Raw genomic sequence first — 22,439 nt, forward strand, 5'->3', positions numbered from 1 at the left:
TGTCTTCATTTGATGGTGTGCATAAACATTACACTCCATATATAGCAAAAATATCTTTTATTTATAATTTACATTTCCACAAGTGAAAATTGTACATTTTTACATATACAATTTCATTCCATTAAATTTTCACGCATCTACAGAACTTTCACACAATGACACCTGAAACTGTGCAGGCAGTAAGAAATACAAATACAAAAATGTATTTATTAACCAAACAGTAGCTAAGGCCCTGCCTCAGCTGAATGTTTTTATTTCATATAAAAAGTATTTGCCTTCCAGAGATAACACAGCAGCTTTTCTGTAAAAAAAAAAAAACATACCTCAGTTTATTTAAACAGACTCATCAGGTTCTGTTTTAATATCTGTAGATGCAGGTGTGCTCTCTTCTGCACAGGCAGGAGGGGTGTCATCAGGTTCTTCTTTGACTTTAGGCGAGTCACAGGACTCTTGTGTTTCTTGTTTAACAATGTTCAACATAATATTTAGAGGACTTTCTACAGGATTCTTGCTGGGAGATGGTGTGCAATCAAATGATGATGTCTGCAAAATAATGTTAATGTAGCATTAACACATCATTACGATAGCAGCCACTTTTAAATCCTTTTCCCTTTTAGTCTTTCCTAAAATGCAAACATGTTGACAGTAAAGCGCTCAAAATCCAAAATTCTACTTTGTCAAGATTCATATAAAGCAAATCCGCTGTTTAATAGCATTACTTTTTCACAATTATTTTGAAAATGTATCATTCACGTAGCAATGAAATGCTTAACACACTACCATACAATATTCCCATCTCTCCACAAATGAACTGTACTCCCAAATCATTAAAAACTTAACACACACTAAACACCCATTTCAAATTCCTAAGAGTATGCATGTTACTCAAATTCATGATGTGTTTTCAAATAATGGTTTTCCTTTAGTCATGTATGACACACAAGCTGTCATGATACATCACTATGAGAAATGTATCCTAGCAACTTCTGTATTATAAACTGGCCATGCTGGAAAAAAGTGAATTTGCAAACTTGAGAGCTGAGAATGAGGTACTAATAAATAAACATTTTTAATTACACTAAATGAACTGCAATTTAACTGTTTAATTAAATTGGATTATATCTGTTGTACATTTCTGTGGTGCAAAATATTTACGTAGAAGTAATTATGGATGGTTTTACCAGGAGTTGAAATGTTTATATGTTGCAACTCCTGGGATCGTATAAAAGTATATTTAATTTCATACAACTTGTTTAATTCCTCTGGAAGGAAAAAAAAATGTTCACATCTTATAATCACCTTCTGTATTTTTATTTAGGGGTGATTCCATTAGCCTTGTCACCATTAAGAGCATAATCCAGGGAGAATAGTCAGCCATTTCTTTGCAAAAATTTAATTAAACTGGTGATTTAGACATGTTTTAGTTTTGCCTGACAGCATTTTAGTGTTTTTCTGCTCTCTTCAGTCTGAGAATCACAAGATCTTCATTGTATGTCTTCACAAAATGATTCCTTCGCTTTATGAAAAATTTCCAGCAGATCACATCTGGCTGTATAGATATACCACACAGAATATAGATAATCTATAGGATATAGATTAAATAGCCTAAGTAGCGTAGCTAGGAACAAATTGCTCTGCTGGGAGAAAAATCGTGGAAGAGTAATCACTTATGTGCAGCAGTAACACAGAACTGATTGGCTTGGCCAGCATTTTTCTGACTTTACTAAAAACTTTTTTTCCTCTTCATCTAGAAGATGAAAATTGAATTAGATCAAGTTAAACAGCAGTTAATGGTGAGTAAACAGCAAGTAGCTATACACTCATGCTGGGGGAAGTAAATAGTTATTTTCTTGATCTTTTTTTTGTTCTACAGAATGAAACCGGTAAAATCCGAGCTGACAGTAAGCTAGATATAAACCTGGAGAGGAGCAGAGTGACAGATATGGTAAGCTGGTCTATGAAGATACTCTGCCCAGTTTAATGTCATTTTGTAATGACATAAATTGTAATTTATCTTTATCTACAATTGTAATTTATCTTTTATCCACAGTTTACAGATCAAGAAAGGAAATTGATGGAGGCAACTACAGAGTTTCATAAAAAAGTAAGTAGTGAATAAAAGCCATTTTATATTGAGCAGGATAGTTATACATTACATGTTGCATGAACACACAGCTTTTGAGAAGCTTAATAAATACTTGAATGTAGTAAAACAAAATGTCAGCATGTATCACATACGCATGTTGTACGTGATTATTGCTTCAGTGTGGGGGATTTGTGCAAAACATCACCCAAGCAGAAGGCGTACGAGACTTGTTCCCTCCCTTCCAGAGTGCCTTTGTGTAGGCTGTTACAGGTGGGCATGCACCAGCATGCTGCTCTCCCCAGTGCTAAGGGATGAGCTGGTCAGCCCTGCCAGTGGGATGGTTCAGCCAAGCAAGCCAAGCAAGTTTCAAGGGCTGGCAGTCTTTAAAACCTCCTGGAAGGCACTGAAGTCTAAGAGGCTGATGATGGACGTTTCCCATCTTCAGCATCTCATCCATTTCCCAGATATGGCTCGTGAATTCTTAAAACTTTGTTCAGCAAAAATTCAGGGGTACTATCTGCACATTGTAGAATGCCTCCTTTAGGAGGCACTTGGCAAATCAGAGATAAAACTTAGGTCGTACAGATGTTTTTTCTCTTTTTCTATCTCCATCCTTAATATCCTTCCTGGATTGTATTAAATGCTGTTCTGTGTTTTCGAAGGTCACTTAGGTATTAAATATTTTACTTCACTGATAGGTTGGAAATTTCTCTTTCTTCTTGCTGGTAGTATGGTATTCCTGTTTGGTTTTGCAAAGCTTGAGATCATTGTCAAATATATGCCCTGTCTTAATGTTTCAGGATTCAAGTACCAACAGCGTTATTTCAGAAATCAGTAATAAAATTGACACTGAAATAGCTTCCTTAAAAACACTGATGGAATCAAATAAACTGGATACGATACGTTACCTGGCAGGTATGTGATAGGCAAGGAGGTGAGTGCCAGTGGAGTATTTTGGATGTGTACGTTTTTTTTCAAGACTTACTCAAGATTACTCGCCAAGTGAATTCAAAAAGTCAGCTGCGCAGCAGCTGATAACTCGAATTTGGTGGGGGCTTCCCCCCCGCCGTGATTGAAAGAAATGGAACGCAGAGCACAGAAGAGGTGAGAACACAACAAACGCTGCAGTTGGTGTATGATTGTGCCCCAAACCGGGATTAGGAGGACCATGGACATTAAAATAAATAAAGAGATGGGGAAAGAAATCAAAATACCCTGTCTAGTCTGACAGTTTATGTGGCAGGGTTGCTTCAAAAGTTTTCCAGAGATTGCTTGAGAATGTTAGCAAGCTTTGAGGATTAGCCTGAGAGTGAGCAGTTCCATCTCCCATTCTGACTTCCACACAGTTTCACTGTGGCGGTACTTTGTAGAGTTCCTCTACAAAGCAGAACAAATTTAAGTCTGATTTGTGATGGAGTTTTCAATGTGTAACCAATGAAATCTGTATTTCATTTGAGCTGGATAAGAAGACAGTTACACATTATATTGGGAAGTAAGAACAAGTTCAGAGGGAAACCTACTTACATTTGGAAAAGAGAACAAGTTCAGAGGGAAAACACTGGTTCAACAAATCTGGAAGACAACTCATCAGACTTCAGAGATGATACCCTAGTGTCATGTGAAATGCGTGTTGTCGTTTTGCTCAGTGGAAAATCTTTTTAATCATGTTTAATGAAAGACTAGATACAGCCTTCTATTCTGTAATACAGTTACTGATAGATGGGCAACAACAGTAAAAATCACTGTAGTCTGTTGTGCTCTGTTATCCACCGTGACTCAGATGTGTTCCTGAAAAAATGGTTCTGCAGGCTGCTGAGTAGTTTGACCTCCTGTCTCACTGCCTAGGCAGTGCTACCATGCAGGATGCTGCACCTGAGACAAGTCATTGTTTTCCAGCATTTTCACTACTGTAACAATAGAGGAAGTTTCAGAAGCAGTACTTTAGATATCCTTCTATATGTTTGCAATTAATTTCCTGTATTTAAAAGGTGGTATGATTTAACATTCATCTGATTACTACTTTTTTTTTTTTTTTTAACAGCTTCAGTATTCACTTGCTTAGCAATAGCACTGGGATTTTACAGGTTCTGGAAATAGATCTGAATGGAACGAGTGCATCAAATACAGCTGGAGAAAAGGCCACCCAAGCAACATCAAGTAGATGATCACAGTTGAGCTTAGATAACTTTGGTACCTTTTTGTTTTGATACTCTTAGTGTGCACTGAAGTGTTTTCTGACTTTGTAACACTAAAGATCAAAATAATTGAGTGCGGAGTAGGCAAATAATAGTAATATTTCATTGTCCCCTATTGAATAATGTATTTATTTCAAAAGATTCCCTATATAAAATCAGCAAGTGTTTCCTAATAGGTTTTAGAATCAAGTCTGTTGTATTTTAGAACACTTCCAGTGCTCTCAGCTCCACTCAAACTGGAGATACTAAACACTTGACATACCCATGAGAATATGGGACTACTGTTTCTAAATTAGTATTACCAACACAGGAGAATTCCAGCAGATCTACCCTGACCAAGCAACGTAATCTGAAAAATAGGAGCTGGATGTTTGCCTTTAGTCTGTGCTTGCTTTTTGTGATGGGTTGAAGCTTGGCCCTTTGGTTTTCTATTTTCATAATTAAATATGAATATATATATATTTATATATATATATAAACACACTCCAAGGCCTGTACTAAAGAATCCTTGTTCTTCTTGAAAAATGGTTTACATACAGTTAAAATCTCATGTAAAATGAAAATGTATCTACAGATGTAGTTATTTTTAATATCTCTTACAATCTCTGTAACCCCAGTGGCCAGTTCTCCAGTGGGATAATTTCTGTCCTCCTCTTTCTGAGGGGAAATGCCTCTGTTCTCACCAACTGCATACAGCCCAGGGGCTGACAAGTGCTCTTAACTCCTCCCTTCAAGGAGTACCAAGTATTTCCAATAAAAAGTTGTGTGTTTTCTGGATATCAGATCGGACTTGTGGCACAGAAACTCAGCACCTCAGGTAGTGCCATTGTGGCTCTGGTTGTCCTGCTCCCATCTCCATGCTCCTCTGGAGTGGTCCGTAATGCTGTGAGGCAGGCTCAACCTTCAGGTGGTGATGATCCCTCCTCTGCTTTCTGCAAGGCCTTCACAGCTCTAGTTCCAGAGATGGGATGTAAAGGGTGGATGCCTTCCCTGAAGCAGTCACATCTTGAGTACAAATGCCTATGCTTAGGTAGATTTCTTTTAATAGTAATAATAAAAAATAAAAAAGCCCTTGCTGGACTAAACTTTATCAGAGTAAGCCCTTTATGGGGTACAGAGTTTATAGTGCTGTATAGTGGCAACTTTTGTATTGCGGTTCTGTTTGCAGTTGAACTTGCTGCTATCCTGCAAGTTCTTGTAATCTGTGCATGACATTATGTATTTACCATCTACATTTATGAAAATAAAATTAATCTCTTATATTTGCTGTCTGAGAGACTTTAATACAGATTACCAGATTGTAAAAATGTGGGGTCTATAATGAGCACAGTGCTGTTGTGTTGAGACATGAGGCTGTTTTTTCTGTTGTGCTAGTGACATAGGCACAGGAGCCAGCAGCAAGAACTTCAGGCAGTGACTTGTCTCTTGTAACTGTTGCATATACAAATCCATCCTAGTATGAGCTATAACTATTTCTGAAGTTCGCTGCAAGACCTGTGTTCATCTTTTGCACTGTTCCTACATGAGAATAGCTCCAGCAGTGATGTATGAAATTTTATCTACTACAGCTTCCTACCACCATCACCCCTCTACACCTTGAGGAGGGCTCTGGAGACTGTTTTTCTCCTCGTTGTAACAAGGCTTAGGTTGTTCTGTTGCATGCCTCTCCCCCAGTCTCTTGTGTATGCACACAAATACAATTTGATTTTTTTCCAGTAACTTCAAAACTTGCAGAGATTGTTCCTTAGGTAGCTAAGAAGACAGATGAGGATTCAAGCACTAGCAAATTACCGTCTATCATACAAAGATTTATTGTATTTATATGTAAAAATCTGTATTATATGTAAAGCCATTAAATGTTTTTTTAGGCAGGGATGTCAGGATTGCTATTTCTAACCACAACATGCCCTGTAACCTAGTGACATCCTCAGCCTTGATTTAGAGTCGGGGGCCCACCGCTGCAGTTTATCTGGCACCTCACAAAGGAATAGCTTCAGGGCTTATTTAGGAATGGCTTGAAGGTGGAAAGTGAGGGGCCTGGCACCTGTCCCCGCAGTTCAGCAAGTACTTGCCCCAGACACTGCTTCAGGACCATCTTGCTGGTTCTGACTGAGGTAAGATGCTTTATTTTATTTCTTTAAGGCAGTAGTACAAAGACTAGTAGATGAGGATACTTTCCTCGAACCCTAGGTCCCATGACATGGCTGCAGTTTTCTCTCAAATGCTACAGTTTGTAAAACTGTTAACTACTACCTGGACAGGAACAGAAGTCTGACAGTGTGGGGTTTTTTAATTATTTTATTTTATTTTTTTTAATTTTTGTTGTTTTGGTTTGTTTTTTATGCTGTTGCAGTGAACTAAAAGTATATTCTATGCCAGAAAACCAGTAGAGTAGTTCAATGAAATTCAGTGAACCACATCACATCTGTGGAACTGGGCTTCGCAAACACTTTGCACGGTGTAAAATATTGCCACTACCTCCTCAGGTCTTCCAGCCGCTTGTCTGATGTTCAGTCCTCAGCGTGGTCTCACAAACACTCTGCCAGAGTTGCAGGCTGGTTTCTTCTTTACTTTCTTTTACTCTTTTTTTTTTTTTCTTTTTTCTCTTTTTTGTGAGGATTGGAGATAGTTTCAGTTTTCTGAAACAAAGGATGTTACAGCCATTAAACAGCCATCACTGAAACTTGCTGCCTCCCAAGACAGGCTTTAGAAATCCATGGCTTTAATAACCACAGAATACTGTATTTGTGCTGAAGCCGGGGTAGAATATAGTGGCAGAGCATGAGATAGCAGTCACAGCAAGGCAAAATGTGAAGGTCCCTTGGTTACAGCAGTCACAGCAGTTTTTGAAAATCTGCCTCAGTAGAAGTTGCCTCCTGCCTCAGCTATTGACACGTAATCACGTGTCAATCTGATTGATCACCATTAACGGCCAGTGGGGCTTTCCCAGACTGCTACTGGTAGCAAACTACGTACAGCCACTCCTCCACCGCAGGAATGAGGGCACTATGTCGTAGTTATCTCAGATTTTTAAACCTGCCAGGTGAGTAGAATGGGTAACATCCTACAGTGTGCTGTGGAAGCAGAAAGTGACTTTTTTTTTTTTTTTTTCAAAAGGAGAAAGCACTTGGCCAGCCAGAGGGTGGCAGCAGCAGGGAAGAGCTCAGCTCTGAGGACTTAACAGAAAGCAAACAGCTGTGGGAGCTTCACAGTGTGTATGTGGTGGCAAGGAAAACAGGGACAGGTAACAGAGAGGGGAAACTGTACGCAGGAGGGGTGCAGAAACAGTCCTGCAAGGGAGGGCAGGAGGAAGAAACCATGGAATGGGGTAGACAGAGATGGAACAAGCTGTGTAATGCAAGTTCCAAGGGAAAGCTGCAAGAAAACAACAGCAGTTCCCTGACTGCTCTGTGGCTCAGAAGCCCTCAAAGCAACAACAACAACAACAACAACAACAACAACAAAGGTATTTTTGGAAGCTATTCATAATTTCTTAGAAATGTCTCAGTGTCCTTTAAAGCCATTTGACTCAGCAGATGGTAAGCAGGCCATGCTGGAAGGATGGTATCTGCAAAAGCACCATTTGTACTGGCCATCCAGTAGGAGACTTGGTACAGCCAAAGGGTCCCACAGTCCACATTTAACTACTCAAGCGAAGGCTAAACCCACACGTGGCTTAAACAGTAGGAAAACTGAGCTCTAGCTGCCTGTTTCCTGCCCAATGCACTCACTAAGCATTTTTTCCCATCACGCTTGGAAAAGGACCCTTGCCCAGTAGAGATGCTCCAAATACCAGGCTGTCATTCAAACCTGGCTGAAGATATCAGTGCTTATCCAGCAACCCAATTTCTCCTCCAAGAAATAAGTAAATGTTCCATGTGAAGCACAGACCAGCTTCCCCATCCCATATGACTGCCCCAACAGCCTGTACACCTGTTTTCCCTCCCTCCCTCCCTCCGGATCTGTGAATATTGAGTTACAGTGGCCACACAACCATAAGCAGGGGGGGTGACTATGGCACCATCTCAGTAGAGCTGACACTGTGCTGGCTGAAGCAGCCCCTGGGGATGCATCTTCAGGCCCCTCTTTGGCAGAGGAAGGCCCTAAATCCAAGTGCCCCATGTTGTCAGTGACTCCTCAGCTGACTTTTAGACTGGTTATAGCAGGACCAGCAACCAGTTGCATGGCCAAGGCAGTGCAATGGCCAAAACAGCCAGTAAACAAAGGTCCAAGAACAGCATTGAACAGCCAGGCCGTGCACCTTTCACACTGGCTCTATCTTTGGACAACCCAGCAGTGTCACTGCACACCGCTTCCCACCTGCCGTAGCAGCAGGAGCCCAGGTGCCTCACCAAAAGCTGGACTGCATGGCAAAGATCTGAGAAACAGGACATTGACTTATCACATTGTCTTGTGGGAGATTATATGTGGCAGAGGGAGACCTGAAAAGCCAGCTCTCCTGTCCCCAAACTTAGCATGTGAACTTCTGATCTGTCCTCAGATGTGATGAAAAATGTGTCTATACGTTTTCTGTCTTTGCCTGCTAAGTCAACCAGTCGTTCATGCCAGTATCTGCTTTGCTGTCAGTGGACTTGATAATTAAGATGACACGAGACCACTTGCTGAAATCAGTCATTGCACACAGCAGTACAGCACTCTGCCCATTCACTTGCCAGTCTGGAGTAAAAGGAAGGAAAACAAACCTAATGACAAGGAGAAGAGCTATCCTGAAAGAATACAGATGCTTCTCTGCCAGGGCACAAGGAGAAACTGCTATCTTTTCAGAGCAGAGACACTGTCAGGATGCAGCAAAGGCTGCTGCTTCCCTCAGTGTCCCAAGCTGAAAGCTGCTGACACATTTACTCTGGTATTTCCTAGCATCATGCTGTGGAATCTTAGCAAGAATGGATGTGCACAAGCAGTGGGACAAGTCTCTGTCCCACACTCTGGGAAAGGGGCCGTTCGGGTGGCACGCACCAGGGCTGCAGGTGGCTTGCAGGTTTTCTCCAGTCTCTCTCTCAGGTGGCTTATCTCAGCACGGTAGTCATCCAGCTGGCTCTCCAGCTTCTCCCGCCTGACTCGCTCGAATTCCAGCTGAGCCTCCAGCTCCTTCACAGCCCTGCCAAAAGCAAAGGAGACAAACGGAGCATAAAGCACATCCAAGCATGTCCTGGCTACTCCACGTGTTGTTTTTTTTTTTTTTTCAGGAGCAGGTTAGTCACAGCAGAAAACTGCAGTTCCAGTGTGCTCCTGGCTTAAGACCCTTTGCAAAAGCTTCAGAATCTACTGTTTTTCTTTCTCCACAAATCAGCTGTGCTCAGCGCATGACCATCTCCACCGCGAGATGGCGACGTCTTCCCACACATTGAGCCAGCCCCAGGGTTTTGAGCATAGAATCATAGAATATCCTGAGTTGGAAGGGACCCTTAAGGATCATCAAGTCCAACTCTTGACACCGCACAGGTCTACCCAAAAGTTCAGACCATGTGACTAAGCGCACAGTCCAATCTCTTCTTAAATTCAGACAGGCTCGGTGCAGTGACCACTTCCCTGGGGAGCCTGTTCCAGTGTGCAACCACCCTCGCCGTGAAGAACCCCCTCCTGATGTCAAGCCTAAACTTCCCCTGCCTCAGCTTAACCCCGTTCCCGCGGGTCCTGTCACTGGTGTTAATGGAGAAAAGGTCTCCTGCCTCTCGACACCCCCTTACGAGGAAGTTGTAGACTGCGATGAGGTCTCCCCTCAGCCTCCTCTTCTCCAGGCTGAACAGGCCCAGTGCCCTCAGCCGTTCCTCGTACGTCTTCCCCTCCAGGCCTTTCACCATCTTCGTAGCCCTCCTCTGGACACTCTCCAACAGTTTCATGTCCTTTTTATACTGTGGTGCCCAGAGCTGCACACAGTACTCGAGGTGAGGCCGCACCAGCGCAGAGTAGAGCGGGACAATCACCTCCCTCGACCTACTAGCGATGCCGTGCTTGATGCACCCCAGGACACGGTTGGCCCTCCTGGCTGCCAGGGCACACTGCTGGCTCATATTCAACTTGCTGTCTACCACGACCCCCGGATCCCTCTCTTCTAGGCTGCTCTCCAGCGTCTCATCGCCCAGTCTGTACGTGCAGCCAGGGTTTCCCCGTCCCAGGTGCAGGACCCGGCACTTGCTCTTATTGAACTTCACGCGGTTGGTGATCGCCCAGCTCTCCAACCTAGCCAGATCCCTCTGCAAGGCCTTTCCACCCTCAACAGAGTCCACAACTCCTCCAAGTTTGGTGTCATCAGCAAACTTGCTCAAAATACCTTCTATTCCTATATCCAGATCATTTATAAAAATATTGAAAATAACGGCCCTAAAATGGAGCCTTGAGGGACCCCACTAGCGACCGCCCGCCAGCCTGACGCAGCCCCATTTACCATAACCCTTTGGGCCCTGCCCGTTAGCCAATTGCTCACCCATCGTATGATGTTTTTATTTAGCTGTATGGTGGACATTTTGTCCAGTAGGATCCTATGGGAAACCGTGTCAAAAGCCTTGCTGAAGTCCAAAAAAATCACATCAGCTGGTTTCCCTTGGTCCACCATACGGCTGATCTTATCATAAAAGGAAATCAGGTTAGTTAGGCAGGACCTACCCTTCACAAACCCATGCTGGCTGGGACCAATGACTGCTTTGTCCCCCAGGTGCGCCTCAATAAGTTCGAGAACCATCTTCTCCATGATTTTACCAGGCACTGACGTGAGACTGACAGGCCTGTAATTGCTAGGGTCTTCTTTCTGACCCTTCTTGAAAATCGGCACAACATTTGCCAGCTTCCAGTCTACCGGGACCTCTCCAGATTCCCAGGATCGTTGAAAAATAATTGAGAGAGGTTCCGCGATGATGTCCGCCAGCTCTTTCAGCACCCGGGGATGAATCGCATCCGGACCCATGGACTTGTAGGGATCCAGGCGGAGTAGCAAATCCCGCACACGTTCAGGGTCGGTTGGGAGTTTGTCATCCCCACCGTCCCGGTCCTCCAGCTCAGGGCACCCTGGGTCCCGAAGCCCATCATCGGCATTGAAGACAGAGGCAAAGAAGGCGTTAAGCGTCTCTGCTTTGCCTATGTCATTGTCTGTGAGGAGACCTTCCCTATCAAGGAGCGGCCCTATGTATTCTTTAGTTCTCCTTTTTCCATTCACATATCTAAAAAAACCCTTTTTATTTTCTCTCACAGACACAGCCAGCTTCAACTCTAGGTGTGCTTTAGCCACACCAATTTTCTCCCTACAAACACGAACAGCATCCCTGTATTCTTTCCAGGACACCTGGCCCTCCTTCCAGTAGCGAAACACTCTCTGTTTCTGCCTAATCTCCATCAGAATGTTCCTGGTCAGCCACGCCGGCCTCCTGCCCCGCCTGCCTGACTTGCGATATTTAGGAATTGCCTGATCTTGTGCTTCTAGGAGGCATCGCTTAAAGAGTGACCAGCACTGGTGGACATCAAGGCCTTCAAGAGCAGCTTCCCAGGGGACCTTGCTGACTAGTTCCCCGAGCAGCCTGAAGTCCGCCTTCCCCATATCTAGGGATGAGGTTTTGGTGGCACTTTTCCTTCTGTCACCGTAAATTTTGAACTCAACCACTTCATGGTCGCTATGACCGAGGCGGCCACCAATCACCACATCTCCCACCAGACCCTCTCTGTTTTCTAGCAACAGGTCTAGGAGGGCACCTTTCCTAGTTGGCTCCGTCAGCGGCGACAGGGCAGGGGGTCCACCCCCATTTGGGGTGTCTCACCCCGGTACCTCTCCTTGAGGCCCTGCAGGGAGTTACTCCACCAGTCTATCTCCCGCTCACACTCCCTGATGGCCCTCAGCCTCTCCACCTCCTCCTTGAGCTCCGCCACCATGCGGATCAGGTCATCCACCTGCTCGCACCTGACGCACGCAGCGTCTCTGCCTCCCGCCGATGGCAGCAGCAGGCCGGTGACCTGAACCGCTGCATTCTTTAACGGGCAGTCGGTCTGGGTGTGTACCGACCTCCTGGAGAGCACACCGTGCCTGGTGGAGACCATTATCACCTAGCTAAAGACTGTCGTTAACAGGTGTTCGTGTGGGCAGGGGGTTGCTCTCCTCCCTTCCTGCTCGCCCTGCCTGCGCGAACTGCCGCGCTAACTGCCGCGCCACTCCCCTCTGCCGCGCCACGCCCTGTTTGCCCGCCCTGTTCGCCGCGCTCCCTAGGGGCTGCTTTTGAACGGCCGGGGAGGGGGCGCTGCTGGCTCCGCCTTCGCCTCGTCAGCGTCCCTCACGAGGGCTGCCGGGTCCTGGCGGCTCCCTGAAGTCGGCTCGGTGGCGGAAAATGAGCCCTGCCTGGCCCGATCCCCCGCTCCGCTGCAGAACGCGTCAGCCCCGGAGCCGATCGCCTCGGCAAATGGACACTTCTTCATGCGTGTCCTGCTGAGCCTTGAAACACACAATTTCAGTCTTTAACTCAATTCTGAGAGCCTCTTCCCCAGTTAAGGAGCAGTACACATGGTACGATTGAAGAATATCCTTTTTATTTTAATCAACACCGTTGCTGATATGATATTTAGCTTCTTGCCTAGGGAGTGCAGCTGACCGTTGACAAGACCTCACACAGGATAACTTAAAAATGTATTTGCAGTTTGTGTACTCATCAGTTATGGCAGGAGCAAGTATTGCTCTTCACAACTTATTCATAGACATTGAGGAATTATTTTTTTTCTTCTTGCATATAACTTTTTCCACCTTAAAATTAGAAAAAAAGTAGCTTGTCCAAATCAGACCGTTAAATATCACAACACTCACTTTGATTACTTAAAAGAATAATTATAATTTGAATTGATACCAAAGTAAAAATAGTGCGTGGAATGGAATGTGGTTTTGAATATCACACCTGAAGTGTGAAGATCTGTTTCTAGTGTTTTAACCACACCTTGTTATATGCTGAAATAACGAGCACTGAGCCACTCATTTCATTCTTAAAAATACTACTGCAAAGTAATAGCTTGAAATACACTTGTTTGCCACCGCTAAGTGGTTCTGTTGGTTAAAGCCTGATGATACAATTCCTGGAAATACCACAATTCACTGTCAAGTAAAACATTTGCTCTTTGAGAATCTCTGAAGTGAGGGGCGATTAAGATAAGGCCATGATGTCTGCTCACATATGGGCTAGGATCAGAACAGCTCACAGAAACACCTGAGGTTAAGCAATATAAACTTACTTTGTGTAAAAACAGTTGTGGATGTCTCATTCTGCTGCTTGCCTGTACAAAGGAGGCCACTGCTCCTCGTTAGAGAGAAACAGGATGCATGATTTCCCTGCTGTAACAAGTCTACCTCTAGGAAAAAGTAGACAAATATGATGAAACTCATTTAATCTATTTTTCATCAGTATCAAAGTGCAAATTTTCAATGAAGCCACTTGAGTCTTTGTGCTTAATTGTCATTAATATATATATTGCTGTTTGCAGCAATATATATATTGCTAAATATATAACCTCTGGGAATAGTAAAATTTTATGAGAAGGTGGCTGCTGCTCAGTTATCCCGGGTTTTACTCTGATTAAGATGTTTGCTCCTGTAGAAGGAGTCCTGATTTAGTTCTCAAACCGGAGAATACATTGAAGATTGATGATTTTCATATTAGAATGGCTTGGGTTGGAAGGGACCTTAAAGCCCATCCAGTTCCATCCCCTGCCATGGGCAGGGACACCTCCCACCAGCCCAGGTTGCCCAAAGCCCCATCCAGCCTGGCCTTGAGCACCTCTAGGGATGGGGCATCCACAGCTTCTCTGGGCAGCCTGTGCCTCTGTAGTGTGACCCATAAACAGCGAGAGAATTTCTGCAAAAATCATGAAGTGGATTGAAGTTCAGGGAGGAAAATATTCAGACTTTGGGGAATCTCAAGAAAAAAAAATTCTAGCCTGTTTTTTTAGTTTCTAATCAGTGTGGGTTGCATTATTATAATATTATCGCCATAAAGCTTTTTTTCCAGTAATATTTATGCTGGTTCCAGAAAACATAGCATCACCACTTTAGAACCAAACACTGAAAAAAATATACTTTATATTGTAAGTTTAATCTCCCAAGAAAAACCTGTCCTTACAGACCTGTTAAGTGCACCTTACTATAGTAAGCCAGACAGAATGAAAAACTTAATTTCCATTTAAGTTCAGAGCTGAAAAAAATATCAGCAGAGTCTTGACCTTGTTTTTGTTTGTATTAAGAAAAAAGACAGCAAGCAAAAACTTCTTTCTTTGTTTATTACTTATCCAAGGCAACTGGAAAGTTCTTTCACTTCAGGCTTGTAGCTCTTCAGGATCCCTGCTGGGCTTCATATTCTCTAGTATTTTGATGTATATTCCATGTTGCTTAGTGGCGAGATACAATCCAGTCAGAACCTGGATCAGCACACCAAAACTCATCTTCCTAAAGATAGGCTGAGAAACTGTGAGCCAGAAGCGTAGTAAGTTCTCTCTCCCTGGCAAGGGAGATGAAGCATACCTAAGGAACAAAAAGAGTGGTAGAAACTCAGCATGAGGAACATTTCTCAGCTGCCCAGCAAAGCACCACTGGGCGATCTCCACCCCTCAGCAGAGTGGCAACTACAACTTAACAAACCGAGGCACATTGTGGTTCCATGCTAAACTCAAGTGCTTTACATTGGATCAGTTTTGTACATCTTGACAGCACAGCTCTTAGGTACTTTTCCCTGTAATTAGCTGATTAATGTAAATTCCCTTCCATGTAGGAAAACCATGCAAAAGGATAGATGTGCAAAGATTGAAAATCCACAGAACTTAAACTGAGGACGTGACAGACAAAATAAATTTTTCACTCACTGCAGGTTGAGAAGACATACCTGGCTGCAAGGCTTGCATTCACAGGGAGAGCCATTATAATAGGATAGAGACCACCCACAACAGCCCCTACTAATCCTCCCCTGACCACAGCGCAGACTTCACAGTTCAGCTCACCTGCAAGACAGACAGAACAGTTCACTGTCAACACACAGCACATGGGGTCCCTCCCATGGGATGCCATACTTCCTCAACTGAACCTCTGGGGGCTGCCCACAGGCTACAGCTCTTCAGGAACTGCTGCCACACAGCTCTGTACCTCAGGGTCCATCCCCCAGGAGCAAACTGCTCCAGCACAGGTCCCACACAGGTGGCAGCTCCCCCCAGGTCCCCTGCTCCTGCATGGACTCTTCTCCACAGGCTGCAGCTGCGGCCCGGGCCCTGCTCCTGCAGGGGCTCTCCATGGGCCGCAGCCTCCTCCAGGCCACATCCACCTGCTCCACCGGGGGCTCCTCCACCCATGGGGGGGCTGCAGCATGGAGATCTGCTCCATGTAGGACCCACGGGCTGCAGGGGGGCAGCCTGCTCCACCAGGGGTCTCTCCACAGGCCGTAGGAGAACTTGTGCTGAGTGCCTGGAGCACCTCCTGCCCTCTTTCTGCACTGACCCACTCACAACTTGAGGAAGTCACTGCTGCCCGATGTATTTTTCAAACCACTCTTTAGCAGCCAGTATTTTCAAGAAAGCAAAGGCCTTTTTAAAACAAATAATGAAGTTTTACCTGCAAATAAAGGTTCGCGCACAAAGACTTCATATACTGCTACTGTTGAGAGAAACGGAATAACAGCCATTGGCAAAGCAGACGCTATGGCAGCTTTTCTGACATTTAGGATCTTCCTGAAGTAATTATTTGCTGTTAAGCCACATAAGCTCGAATTTCCTGCAAGGAAGTATGATCCATGACTGCAAATGTTCCTGAAAAAAAAAAAAAAAAAAAAAAGGAAAACAAGTGTAGAATAGTTACAGTTATGTGCTACAATTCATTTCTGAGTACTCTGCAGTAAGAAGGGATGTAAATCTCTTGCAATATGAAATTAGTCATTACTTTCAGCAGCAACCAGCAAAAAGTCCTTTGCTCTATGCCTGAGCTTACACATTGGTCCTGAATGAAGTGTCAGAAACACTGAGACGCCTTTTCTACAATTTTTTTATTACAAGTAATGGAAGTTCTAACACTCTCCTAGTCAGTGTGTTTCTGAGGAGAATGGTTTGTAAGAAAAAATCCCAGCTAGCTCCTGAGATCAGCCTCATTTCTAGCCTGTGTAACTGAAAATACAGATTTAGTTTTTAAGAGCTTACAGTACAGATTGGGGGGGACAATGATGGCAACAGAGATGTTCACACATGGTAAAATCTATAACATGGTGAACGCAGACTAGAACGAAGTCTGGTCAGAGACAGGCAGCAATTAATAGCCTGACAAGCAGTTCCCACTGGAGCGCATTCCATCACAGCAACAGAAGAGAGGGAATGGAAACGTGCACCAGTTTGATGAGCAGTCCATGACTTATTTCATTGGACTTGCAGAAAGAAGTTGTGAGTTCTTATCTGTATCATTATACCTGGCAGTCAGTTGATTAATGGCAACAATGCTTCACTTCAGGTTTCCACAAATGTGAATGTGGCACAAATGTGGAAAGCAATTAATTGGAAGGCACTTTGGCTTTGAGGCTATGCCAGTGTTATTACGTTAAGTGTGTTTTAAAACTTGTCATAAATTGAATTTACCACTAAAGATCTAAAGAAAGTCAAATATTTAACTGGTCAAATTTTACGCTAGGCCAAATGTCATATTCATTTGCAAAATTACCAAATGTGACCATCCCTAAAGCACTTAGCAATTAAAATACGTGATTTTTAAAATCTGCCTATTGAAAACTCTTCCCCATTTTAATGCATAGAGCAACATTAAACATTGACAAACCTTACCAAAGACCTCACGTATTTAAGTACTGATTTTGCAAAACCAACATTAATTTAACATTACCAGCATCTGACATCAATAATGGCAATTATTTCTCCTTCTGAATGGGAAAATACTTTCATTTGTGGTACGCATCACATTTTCAAACATGAAAAAAAAAAAATGCTACCAACAATTCAACTATGGTATTATATAGCGTAAGCACCTAGCTCTTTCCCTTAGTCATAGTTTTTGTTTGCTTTAAGAAATGGGCCTGTTCGCTTGTCAAATCACCATTCCCACAGTATCTGGTGTCACTCACAGAATATCCCCCCCGTTTCTGAAAACCAGCTATTTTATTCTATATTTACAGCCAAAGTGAAATGCATGTGTGCATATGCATACGTGCAGAGGACAGACTAAAATCTAGCTTGGTATTTAAGAAACCAAAGCCGAGTACATTAATGCACCCAGGATGAACTGAATCTCATCAAGTTTACTGATATATATGGAACAGCTGTACTCCACAGAAGAAAAGGAAGGATGGCAGGGTTGGTTGTTTGTAGAAATACTAGCTCCTTCACATCAAAACTGCGAGCTTTTGGGACATTCTGCCATTGTTTTACGACAGCTATTTCTTCCCAAGGCCAAATAACCTCTAGGTACCACAGTTTCTATCAAGATGTTACTACGTCACCACTGAGGTACTTGCTTCCCTCTTAGTTCTCAGGCCTTCTGGGGAAGAAGTGCTGTAGGTTGCATGCAAGCACAGCAGATCCTACACAAAGCTATACCACCAGTAATGTTAAGGATAAAGGCTTGGCGTTATCCTTTCTCACCTGTGTGGGGAGGCCCTGTGTTATTAGCTGTAGTTTGCTTAGACAGCAATTTCATCCTATTAAAAAAAAAAAAAAAAAAAAAGCTTCCCATTACTCTAAATTATTCGTACACAATTTATGCAAGATACATACACGGAAACCAGCTCAGGACCAGTAAAGTTTTGCACTGAAATACTATGCCACAAAGCACAAAAACGTCTGCGAGGCCCAAAAGACACTTATTTTTGAGCCACGCAGAACCCCTGCTGACGAGCCCGGTGTACAGCTCTGGTCTACTTTTACCCCACCACCTGGCTGCTTCATTCTCACCTGGGGGAGTCGTTTAGAAAGAAATGCAGAAACTAGCCAGCTTGATGCTCACTCGGTTCTGGCCCCAGGCCAGCTCTGCTGGATGCAGGACAATTCCTGAAGAACCACAAGGGCATCTGCCTTATGCTCTCCAACATTTGTTTCTTAGACCATTTATTAGCTCTAGCACAGGGCTGTATGAAGGCTCAGAGCTAGTCAGGGCTAATAAGCCATCCTGGAATCCTAAGCACTGGGGAGTTCATGCTAGAAAGCAGCTGAGCAGGACCACCAAGAACAGTGAGCTAAACATACTAAAAAATACACAAACCAAGTTTTCTGTTCTGGACAAAAATTAGCACCTTTGCAATTGAGTATTTTGGTAGGTGCAAGGAAGATTTGCAATATAAAAGCAAAGAAAAAAGCCTCCAAAAGACTTTAAATGTTTGCTGCAGTTCATTTATTTTACTGACACTTACTGGTCTGCTTTAGGAAGCTCACTTAGCAACTTCTGTATGATTTCCATCCGCTTTATTCTTTCCAAATATAGTCTCTGCACTGGAGAATCTAGTTCAAAAAATTCTCTTCCTGTCATCTTGAAGTCCTGGATCATAGGGAACAAGCAAAGAAATGTAATCAGTTACACCCCCCCAGTATGTACCAAATGAACATTTAGATTCTCTTTCAGTACGCAATCACTATTTCATTTCTTATTTTTCACAGCAGAGTTTTCAGATGTAGAGGGCACGATCCAGCTGCAGAAGGCTGACATTTCTGACTACATGAACCTTACCAAACTGCTTTCTTTAGCAGATGCATGCTGCAGTTGGGGTTTAACAAGTGCTCTAAGCCAATTTAAGTACCAAAACCGGCTGCTTCACCCTCCTGACACTCCTGCCTGAGCACCACCAACCCTGGGGCCATACATACACCACTTGCTAAACTCCCACAGGAGGAGATCTGCTCAATGATGGAGGTGTTGGCGTTTTTCTTCCAGCCTGATCACCTTTGACACAGCAATTCCTTTTGCTAGGGGCACAAGGAAGGGCACCAACAGCACCACTGCTTAGGGCAGCTTTAAGTTGACTTCACTGTCAAAACGAAAAAAATAATAAAAAAAAACAACAACATACTTTGTAAAGAATTAATTGCATAACGAGGCTGTATACTCTGGTTTTACAGTCCACAACTAATAACTTTTAGCATTGGCACTGCTAGCTGTATCAAGACAGAAACCTTCCAAGTTTTTGATCAGGCAGAGCATTTAGCGGCTGAAACGCCTTTCCTAGATATCCTACCACAGAGGGGAGCTTCCCAAACTTAAATAAGCTTCCCAAACTTGCCCTAATCCCTTCCTTGACCGGGGAGCCGCTCCCCACAGCCCCACTGCAGGCCCGTGCCCGGTTTCACCTCAGGACACACAGGAGGGAGGCAGCGACGGCGGCGCTGGGCCTCGCCCCCCCGCCGACCCTCCTGAGGTAAAAAGCCTTAAAAATGACGAAATACCGAGGCAGCTCACTCTGGAAGGCGGCTCCTTGCAGTTTCCCGTCCCAGCTTCCTCCACAAGCCCCCAAAAAAACCCCACACCGCGCTCTGAGGCGTCCCGGGGCCGCGGCCCGCCTGCCCGCCTCCCTCTCACCGAGCCGCTCCGCCTCAGGGCCCCGGCCGCCTACAATATGGCCGCCGCCACGCCCGGCTCCGTACAATATGGCTGCTCCCAGCCGCCGTACAACATGGCTCCTCCCACCCCTCACCGCACGGCTCCTCCCATCTCCAGCCTTCCCCCTTGTGGGCGCCGCCATCTTGCTTCAGAGGTTTCAGAGAACGTCTCTGATTGGGCGCCCCGCCCGGGCGGCGCAGCACGGCGTCTTCCCATTGGCTGCTCGGGCGGCGGGCGAGGGCCGGCTGCCCGTTGCTAGGGGCGGCGGATGGCGGCGGATGGCGGCGGCGGCTCCTCCATGGAGACGGGGCTGAGCGGGGAGCCTGCAGCCGGCGGCCCAGACGCGGGGACTCCCCCTAGCGGAGCGAGGAGCCCTCCATGGGGGGAAGCCCAGCCCTCGGGGTAACCCGCTGACCCTCTCCCCTCACGCCCCGCGGCCCCATTCCCCTCAGGGCCCGCGCTCCCGTTCCCCTCAGGCCCTGGGCCCCGTTCCCCTCAGGGCTCCCGGCCCCGTTCCCCTCAGACCCGTCACCCCTCTGCGGCCCGACCCCTGCCTTTGCCCTTTCCCTCCTCTTGCCTTGTCGCCCCCTTTTCCTCCTTTGTGTCTGTCTGTAACCCCGGCTGCATCCTCCCTCCTCCCCAGCTCCGTCCTCATCCCGAGGAAAATGGTCCTTTTCCTTAAATCTAGCCCAGCTCCCCCGGTTCTGCATCCCACCCCAGTTCTGCATCCCACCCCAATTCTCCTCAGGGCAAGCCAGCCCCCTCTGCGCCGTCCCACTCCAAAAAGCACCAGGGAGTCCCCTTTTGGGGCTAGAGAAGAAAAGTGCGGGGGGGGGGGGGGGAAGCTGAGACAGATTTCAGTTGTGAACATTAAAGAGCAAAACACAGCCCCCCCCTCCTTCACCAATTCAGTTCCAGTCTCCTAAAGAAGCTGATGCAAAGCAAAGCCCTGTCACATGCATCACAGCTCCTCGTGCGGGGAAGGGAAGCATTTGGAGCTTATCCACCTTTTTCATAGTATTTTTTTTTTCCTAATGAGCTAGATGAGGAAAATCTATCCCTTTTCTGTTTCTCTCTTTTTGTTTTTCAGAAAAAGGGGGAGAGAGAGAGCTCATGTTGAAGCCAACCAGCTGCACTTCTGAGTGGGAAACTCTGGACTGATCTCATGGCTTGCTTTTTGTTTCAGTAATCCTTCATTATCTCTGAAAATGAACCATTTGTGAAGCTCTTCTCCTAACTCTCCTTATCCCTCTCTGACGAGGTGGCTGCTTTGCAAAGGAAGAAATGGCATGAAATAAATGACTCCACTAGAAAGCAATCTGCTTTGCCAAAGTGCCCAGTGAGCAGCACTGTCACTTTAATAATTCCAGGTCAAGGGATTGCTTTCCTCCTTTTCAATCCTCTCTTTTAATACATGGGAGGATCAGAGGGACATTAAAGACCGTAAGGCTGGGTGGCTTGCAGATAATAAAAATGAAAGTGACTGGCCAGTGATTTCTGGTGGGTGAGAGGGTGATATTTGAAGGCTGTTGTCTGGTGAGGAAAAAGGGACCTTTTCAGTCTGCTGTGTAATCAATGCATAGCTAGCAAAATTCATTCAAGAAGTGAACGAAGTTTAAAGAGTCACTTTGGATTTTTTTTTTTTTTTGTCTTCCTCCTTCTTTGGATTATTTGGGAGTTTTTGTCCTGCAAATAACGTGGTTTTGAGCATGTACAGGTGGAGTACTGAGACAGCTGCCTAGAGATGGACTGTGCCTTAATTATATTACATAAAATCTTTTAATTTTCAAACTTTGCTGCCAGAAGAGGAGTTGTAATAGGGTTTTGTATTGCCAAGGAGCATTTTCTCTTGTATTTTTATAGATTCAAATATATTTTAAAGAAATTGAAAGCATCTCTTAAATCAAAAAGCTTCTTTTTTTCCCCCTTTTTTTCTTATTTATGGGAAGCATCGGAAATCCAATACAAGAAAACAGCAAGTCCTGATGGAAATGAAGATTGAAGCTGCATTTCCTAACTGAACTGTAGAAGTGTTTTGCAATAGATAGCCAGATCCTGACCTCGCAGTGCTCCAGTAGTCCATCATTAATACCTAAATAAGTGCTTGCAACCAGAAGTAGGAAGAAGAATGCCAGTCAAGAAGAAAGGTGGGCAATGAAGCTTCATATCTCATTTTGCATCTCCATGTTGTTAGATTGTTGATTTCTAGTGCTTCTAATGTGAAATTAAAAGTGTTCTAATGGGAGATTGAAATTGTTTTTGTTCTGCGCTGAAAATGGGAGAAAAATCGGTGCACTCACGGTAGTAATTGTTAAAAGTATTTTTATGGCATGTTTTAAGATCTGCCTTTGTCAAATTTGGCCTTAAATATTTATTTTGTAAGGATCAGCCATCAGAGATCTTGAACAGACACCAAGAGCTTGGCATTTAATGCTGTGAGAAGCCTGTCTTACAAACACTAATGAATTTTAAAATCATGGCTTTGGGCTATTTTCTATTCTTTACCTGTTTGGTGGATAAATATCAGCCAGCAGTAGCGGCGTAAACAAATAGCAAAGTTTCAAGGGTAATTTTAAATAAAAGTTCCAAGAGTTGTGTTTTGAAGGTGATTTGAACG

General features: G+C 44.5%; 3 protein-coding genes across 20 annotated transcripts in view; 2 read left to right on the forward strand and 1 right to left on the reverse strand.

Annotated features, from left to right (window-relative positions):
- Window positions 1–989: 989 nt before the first annotated feature.
- Window positions 990–5,543, forward strand: LOC119716502 (coiled-coil domain-containing protein 90B, mitochondrial). Its single transcript, XM_038177347.2, has 6 exons — window positions 990–1,049; window positions 1,752–1,793; window positions 1,874–1,945; window positions 2,051–2,104; window positions 2,887–3,001; window positions 4,128–5,543. The coding sequence occupies exons 1-6, from the start codon at window positions 1,005–1,007 to the stop codon at window positions 4,181–4,183; spliced, it is 384 nt and encodes a 127-aa protein (XP_038033275.2). The 5' UTR covers window positions 990–1,004; the 3' UTR covers window positions 4,184–5,543.
- Window positions 5,544–14,523: 8,980 nt separating this feature from the next.
- On the reverse strand, window positions 14,524–20,492 carry LOC101791655 (transmembrane protein 126A). 6 transcript variants are annotated; one of them, XM_072032822.1, is made up of 5 exons: window positions 20,400–20,492; window positions 18,642–18,766; window positions 15,857–16,050; window positions 15,138–15,252; window positions 14,524–14,779 (listed from the first exon to the last, which is right to left on the reverse strand). In XM_072032822.1, exons 1-5 carry the CDS (start codon window positions 20,475–20,477, stop codon window positions 14,575–14,577), a joined length of 717 nt encoding a protein of 238 aa, XP_071888923.1. In that variant the 5' UTR covers window positions 20,478–20,492; the 3' UTR covers window positions 14,524–14,574. The 6 variants fall into 6 exon arrangements, with proteins under 6 accessions (XP_071888923.1, XP_027318387.1, XP_005020731.3 ...); XM_027462586.3 differs by lacking the exon at window positions 20,400–20,492 and adding an exon at window positions 19,802–19,946; XM_005020674.5 differs by lacking the exon at window positions 20,400–20,492 and adding an exon at window positions 19,682–19,834.
- DLG2 (discs large MAGUK scaffold protein 2) overlaps window positions 20,021–22,439 on the forward strand; it is a 1,031,289-nt gene continuing 1,028,870 nt past the window's right edge. For 12 of the 13 annotated variants that reach the window (XR_005264704.2, XR_005264705.2, XM_027462397.3 and 9 more), the window contains exons 1-2: window positions 20,021–20,224; window positions 20,913–21,969. Coding sequence is in view for 11 of the 13 variants with exons in the window: in XM_027462397.3 (XP_027318198.1) it covers window positions 21,951–21,969 (19 nt within the window). In the remaining 2 variants the exon portion in view is untranslated. The remainder of the gene's footprint in view (window positions 20,225–20,912; window positions 21,970–22,439) is intronic. The other variant, XM_027462450.3, reaches the window with a different exon arrangement.

Source organism: Anas platyrhynchos, chromosome 1, assembly GCF_047663525.1.
Source record: "Anas platyrhynchos isolate ZD024472 breed Pekin duck chromosome 1, IASCAAS_PekinDuck_T2T, whole genome shotgun sequence".
Classification (NCBI taxonomy): Eukaryota; Metazoa; Chordata; class Aves; order Anseriformes; family Anatidae; genus Anas; species Anas platyrhynchos.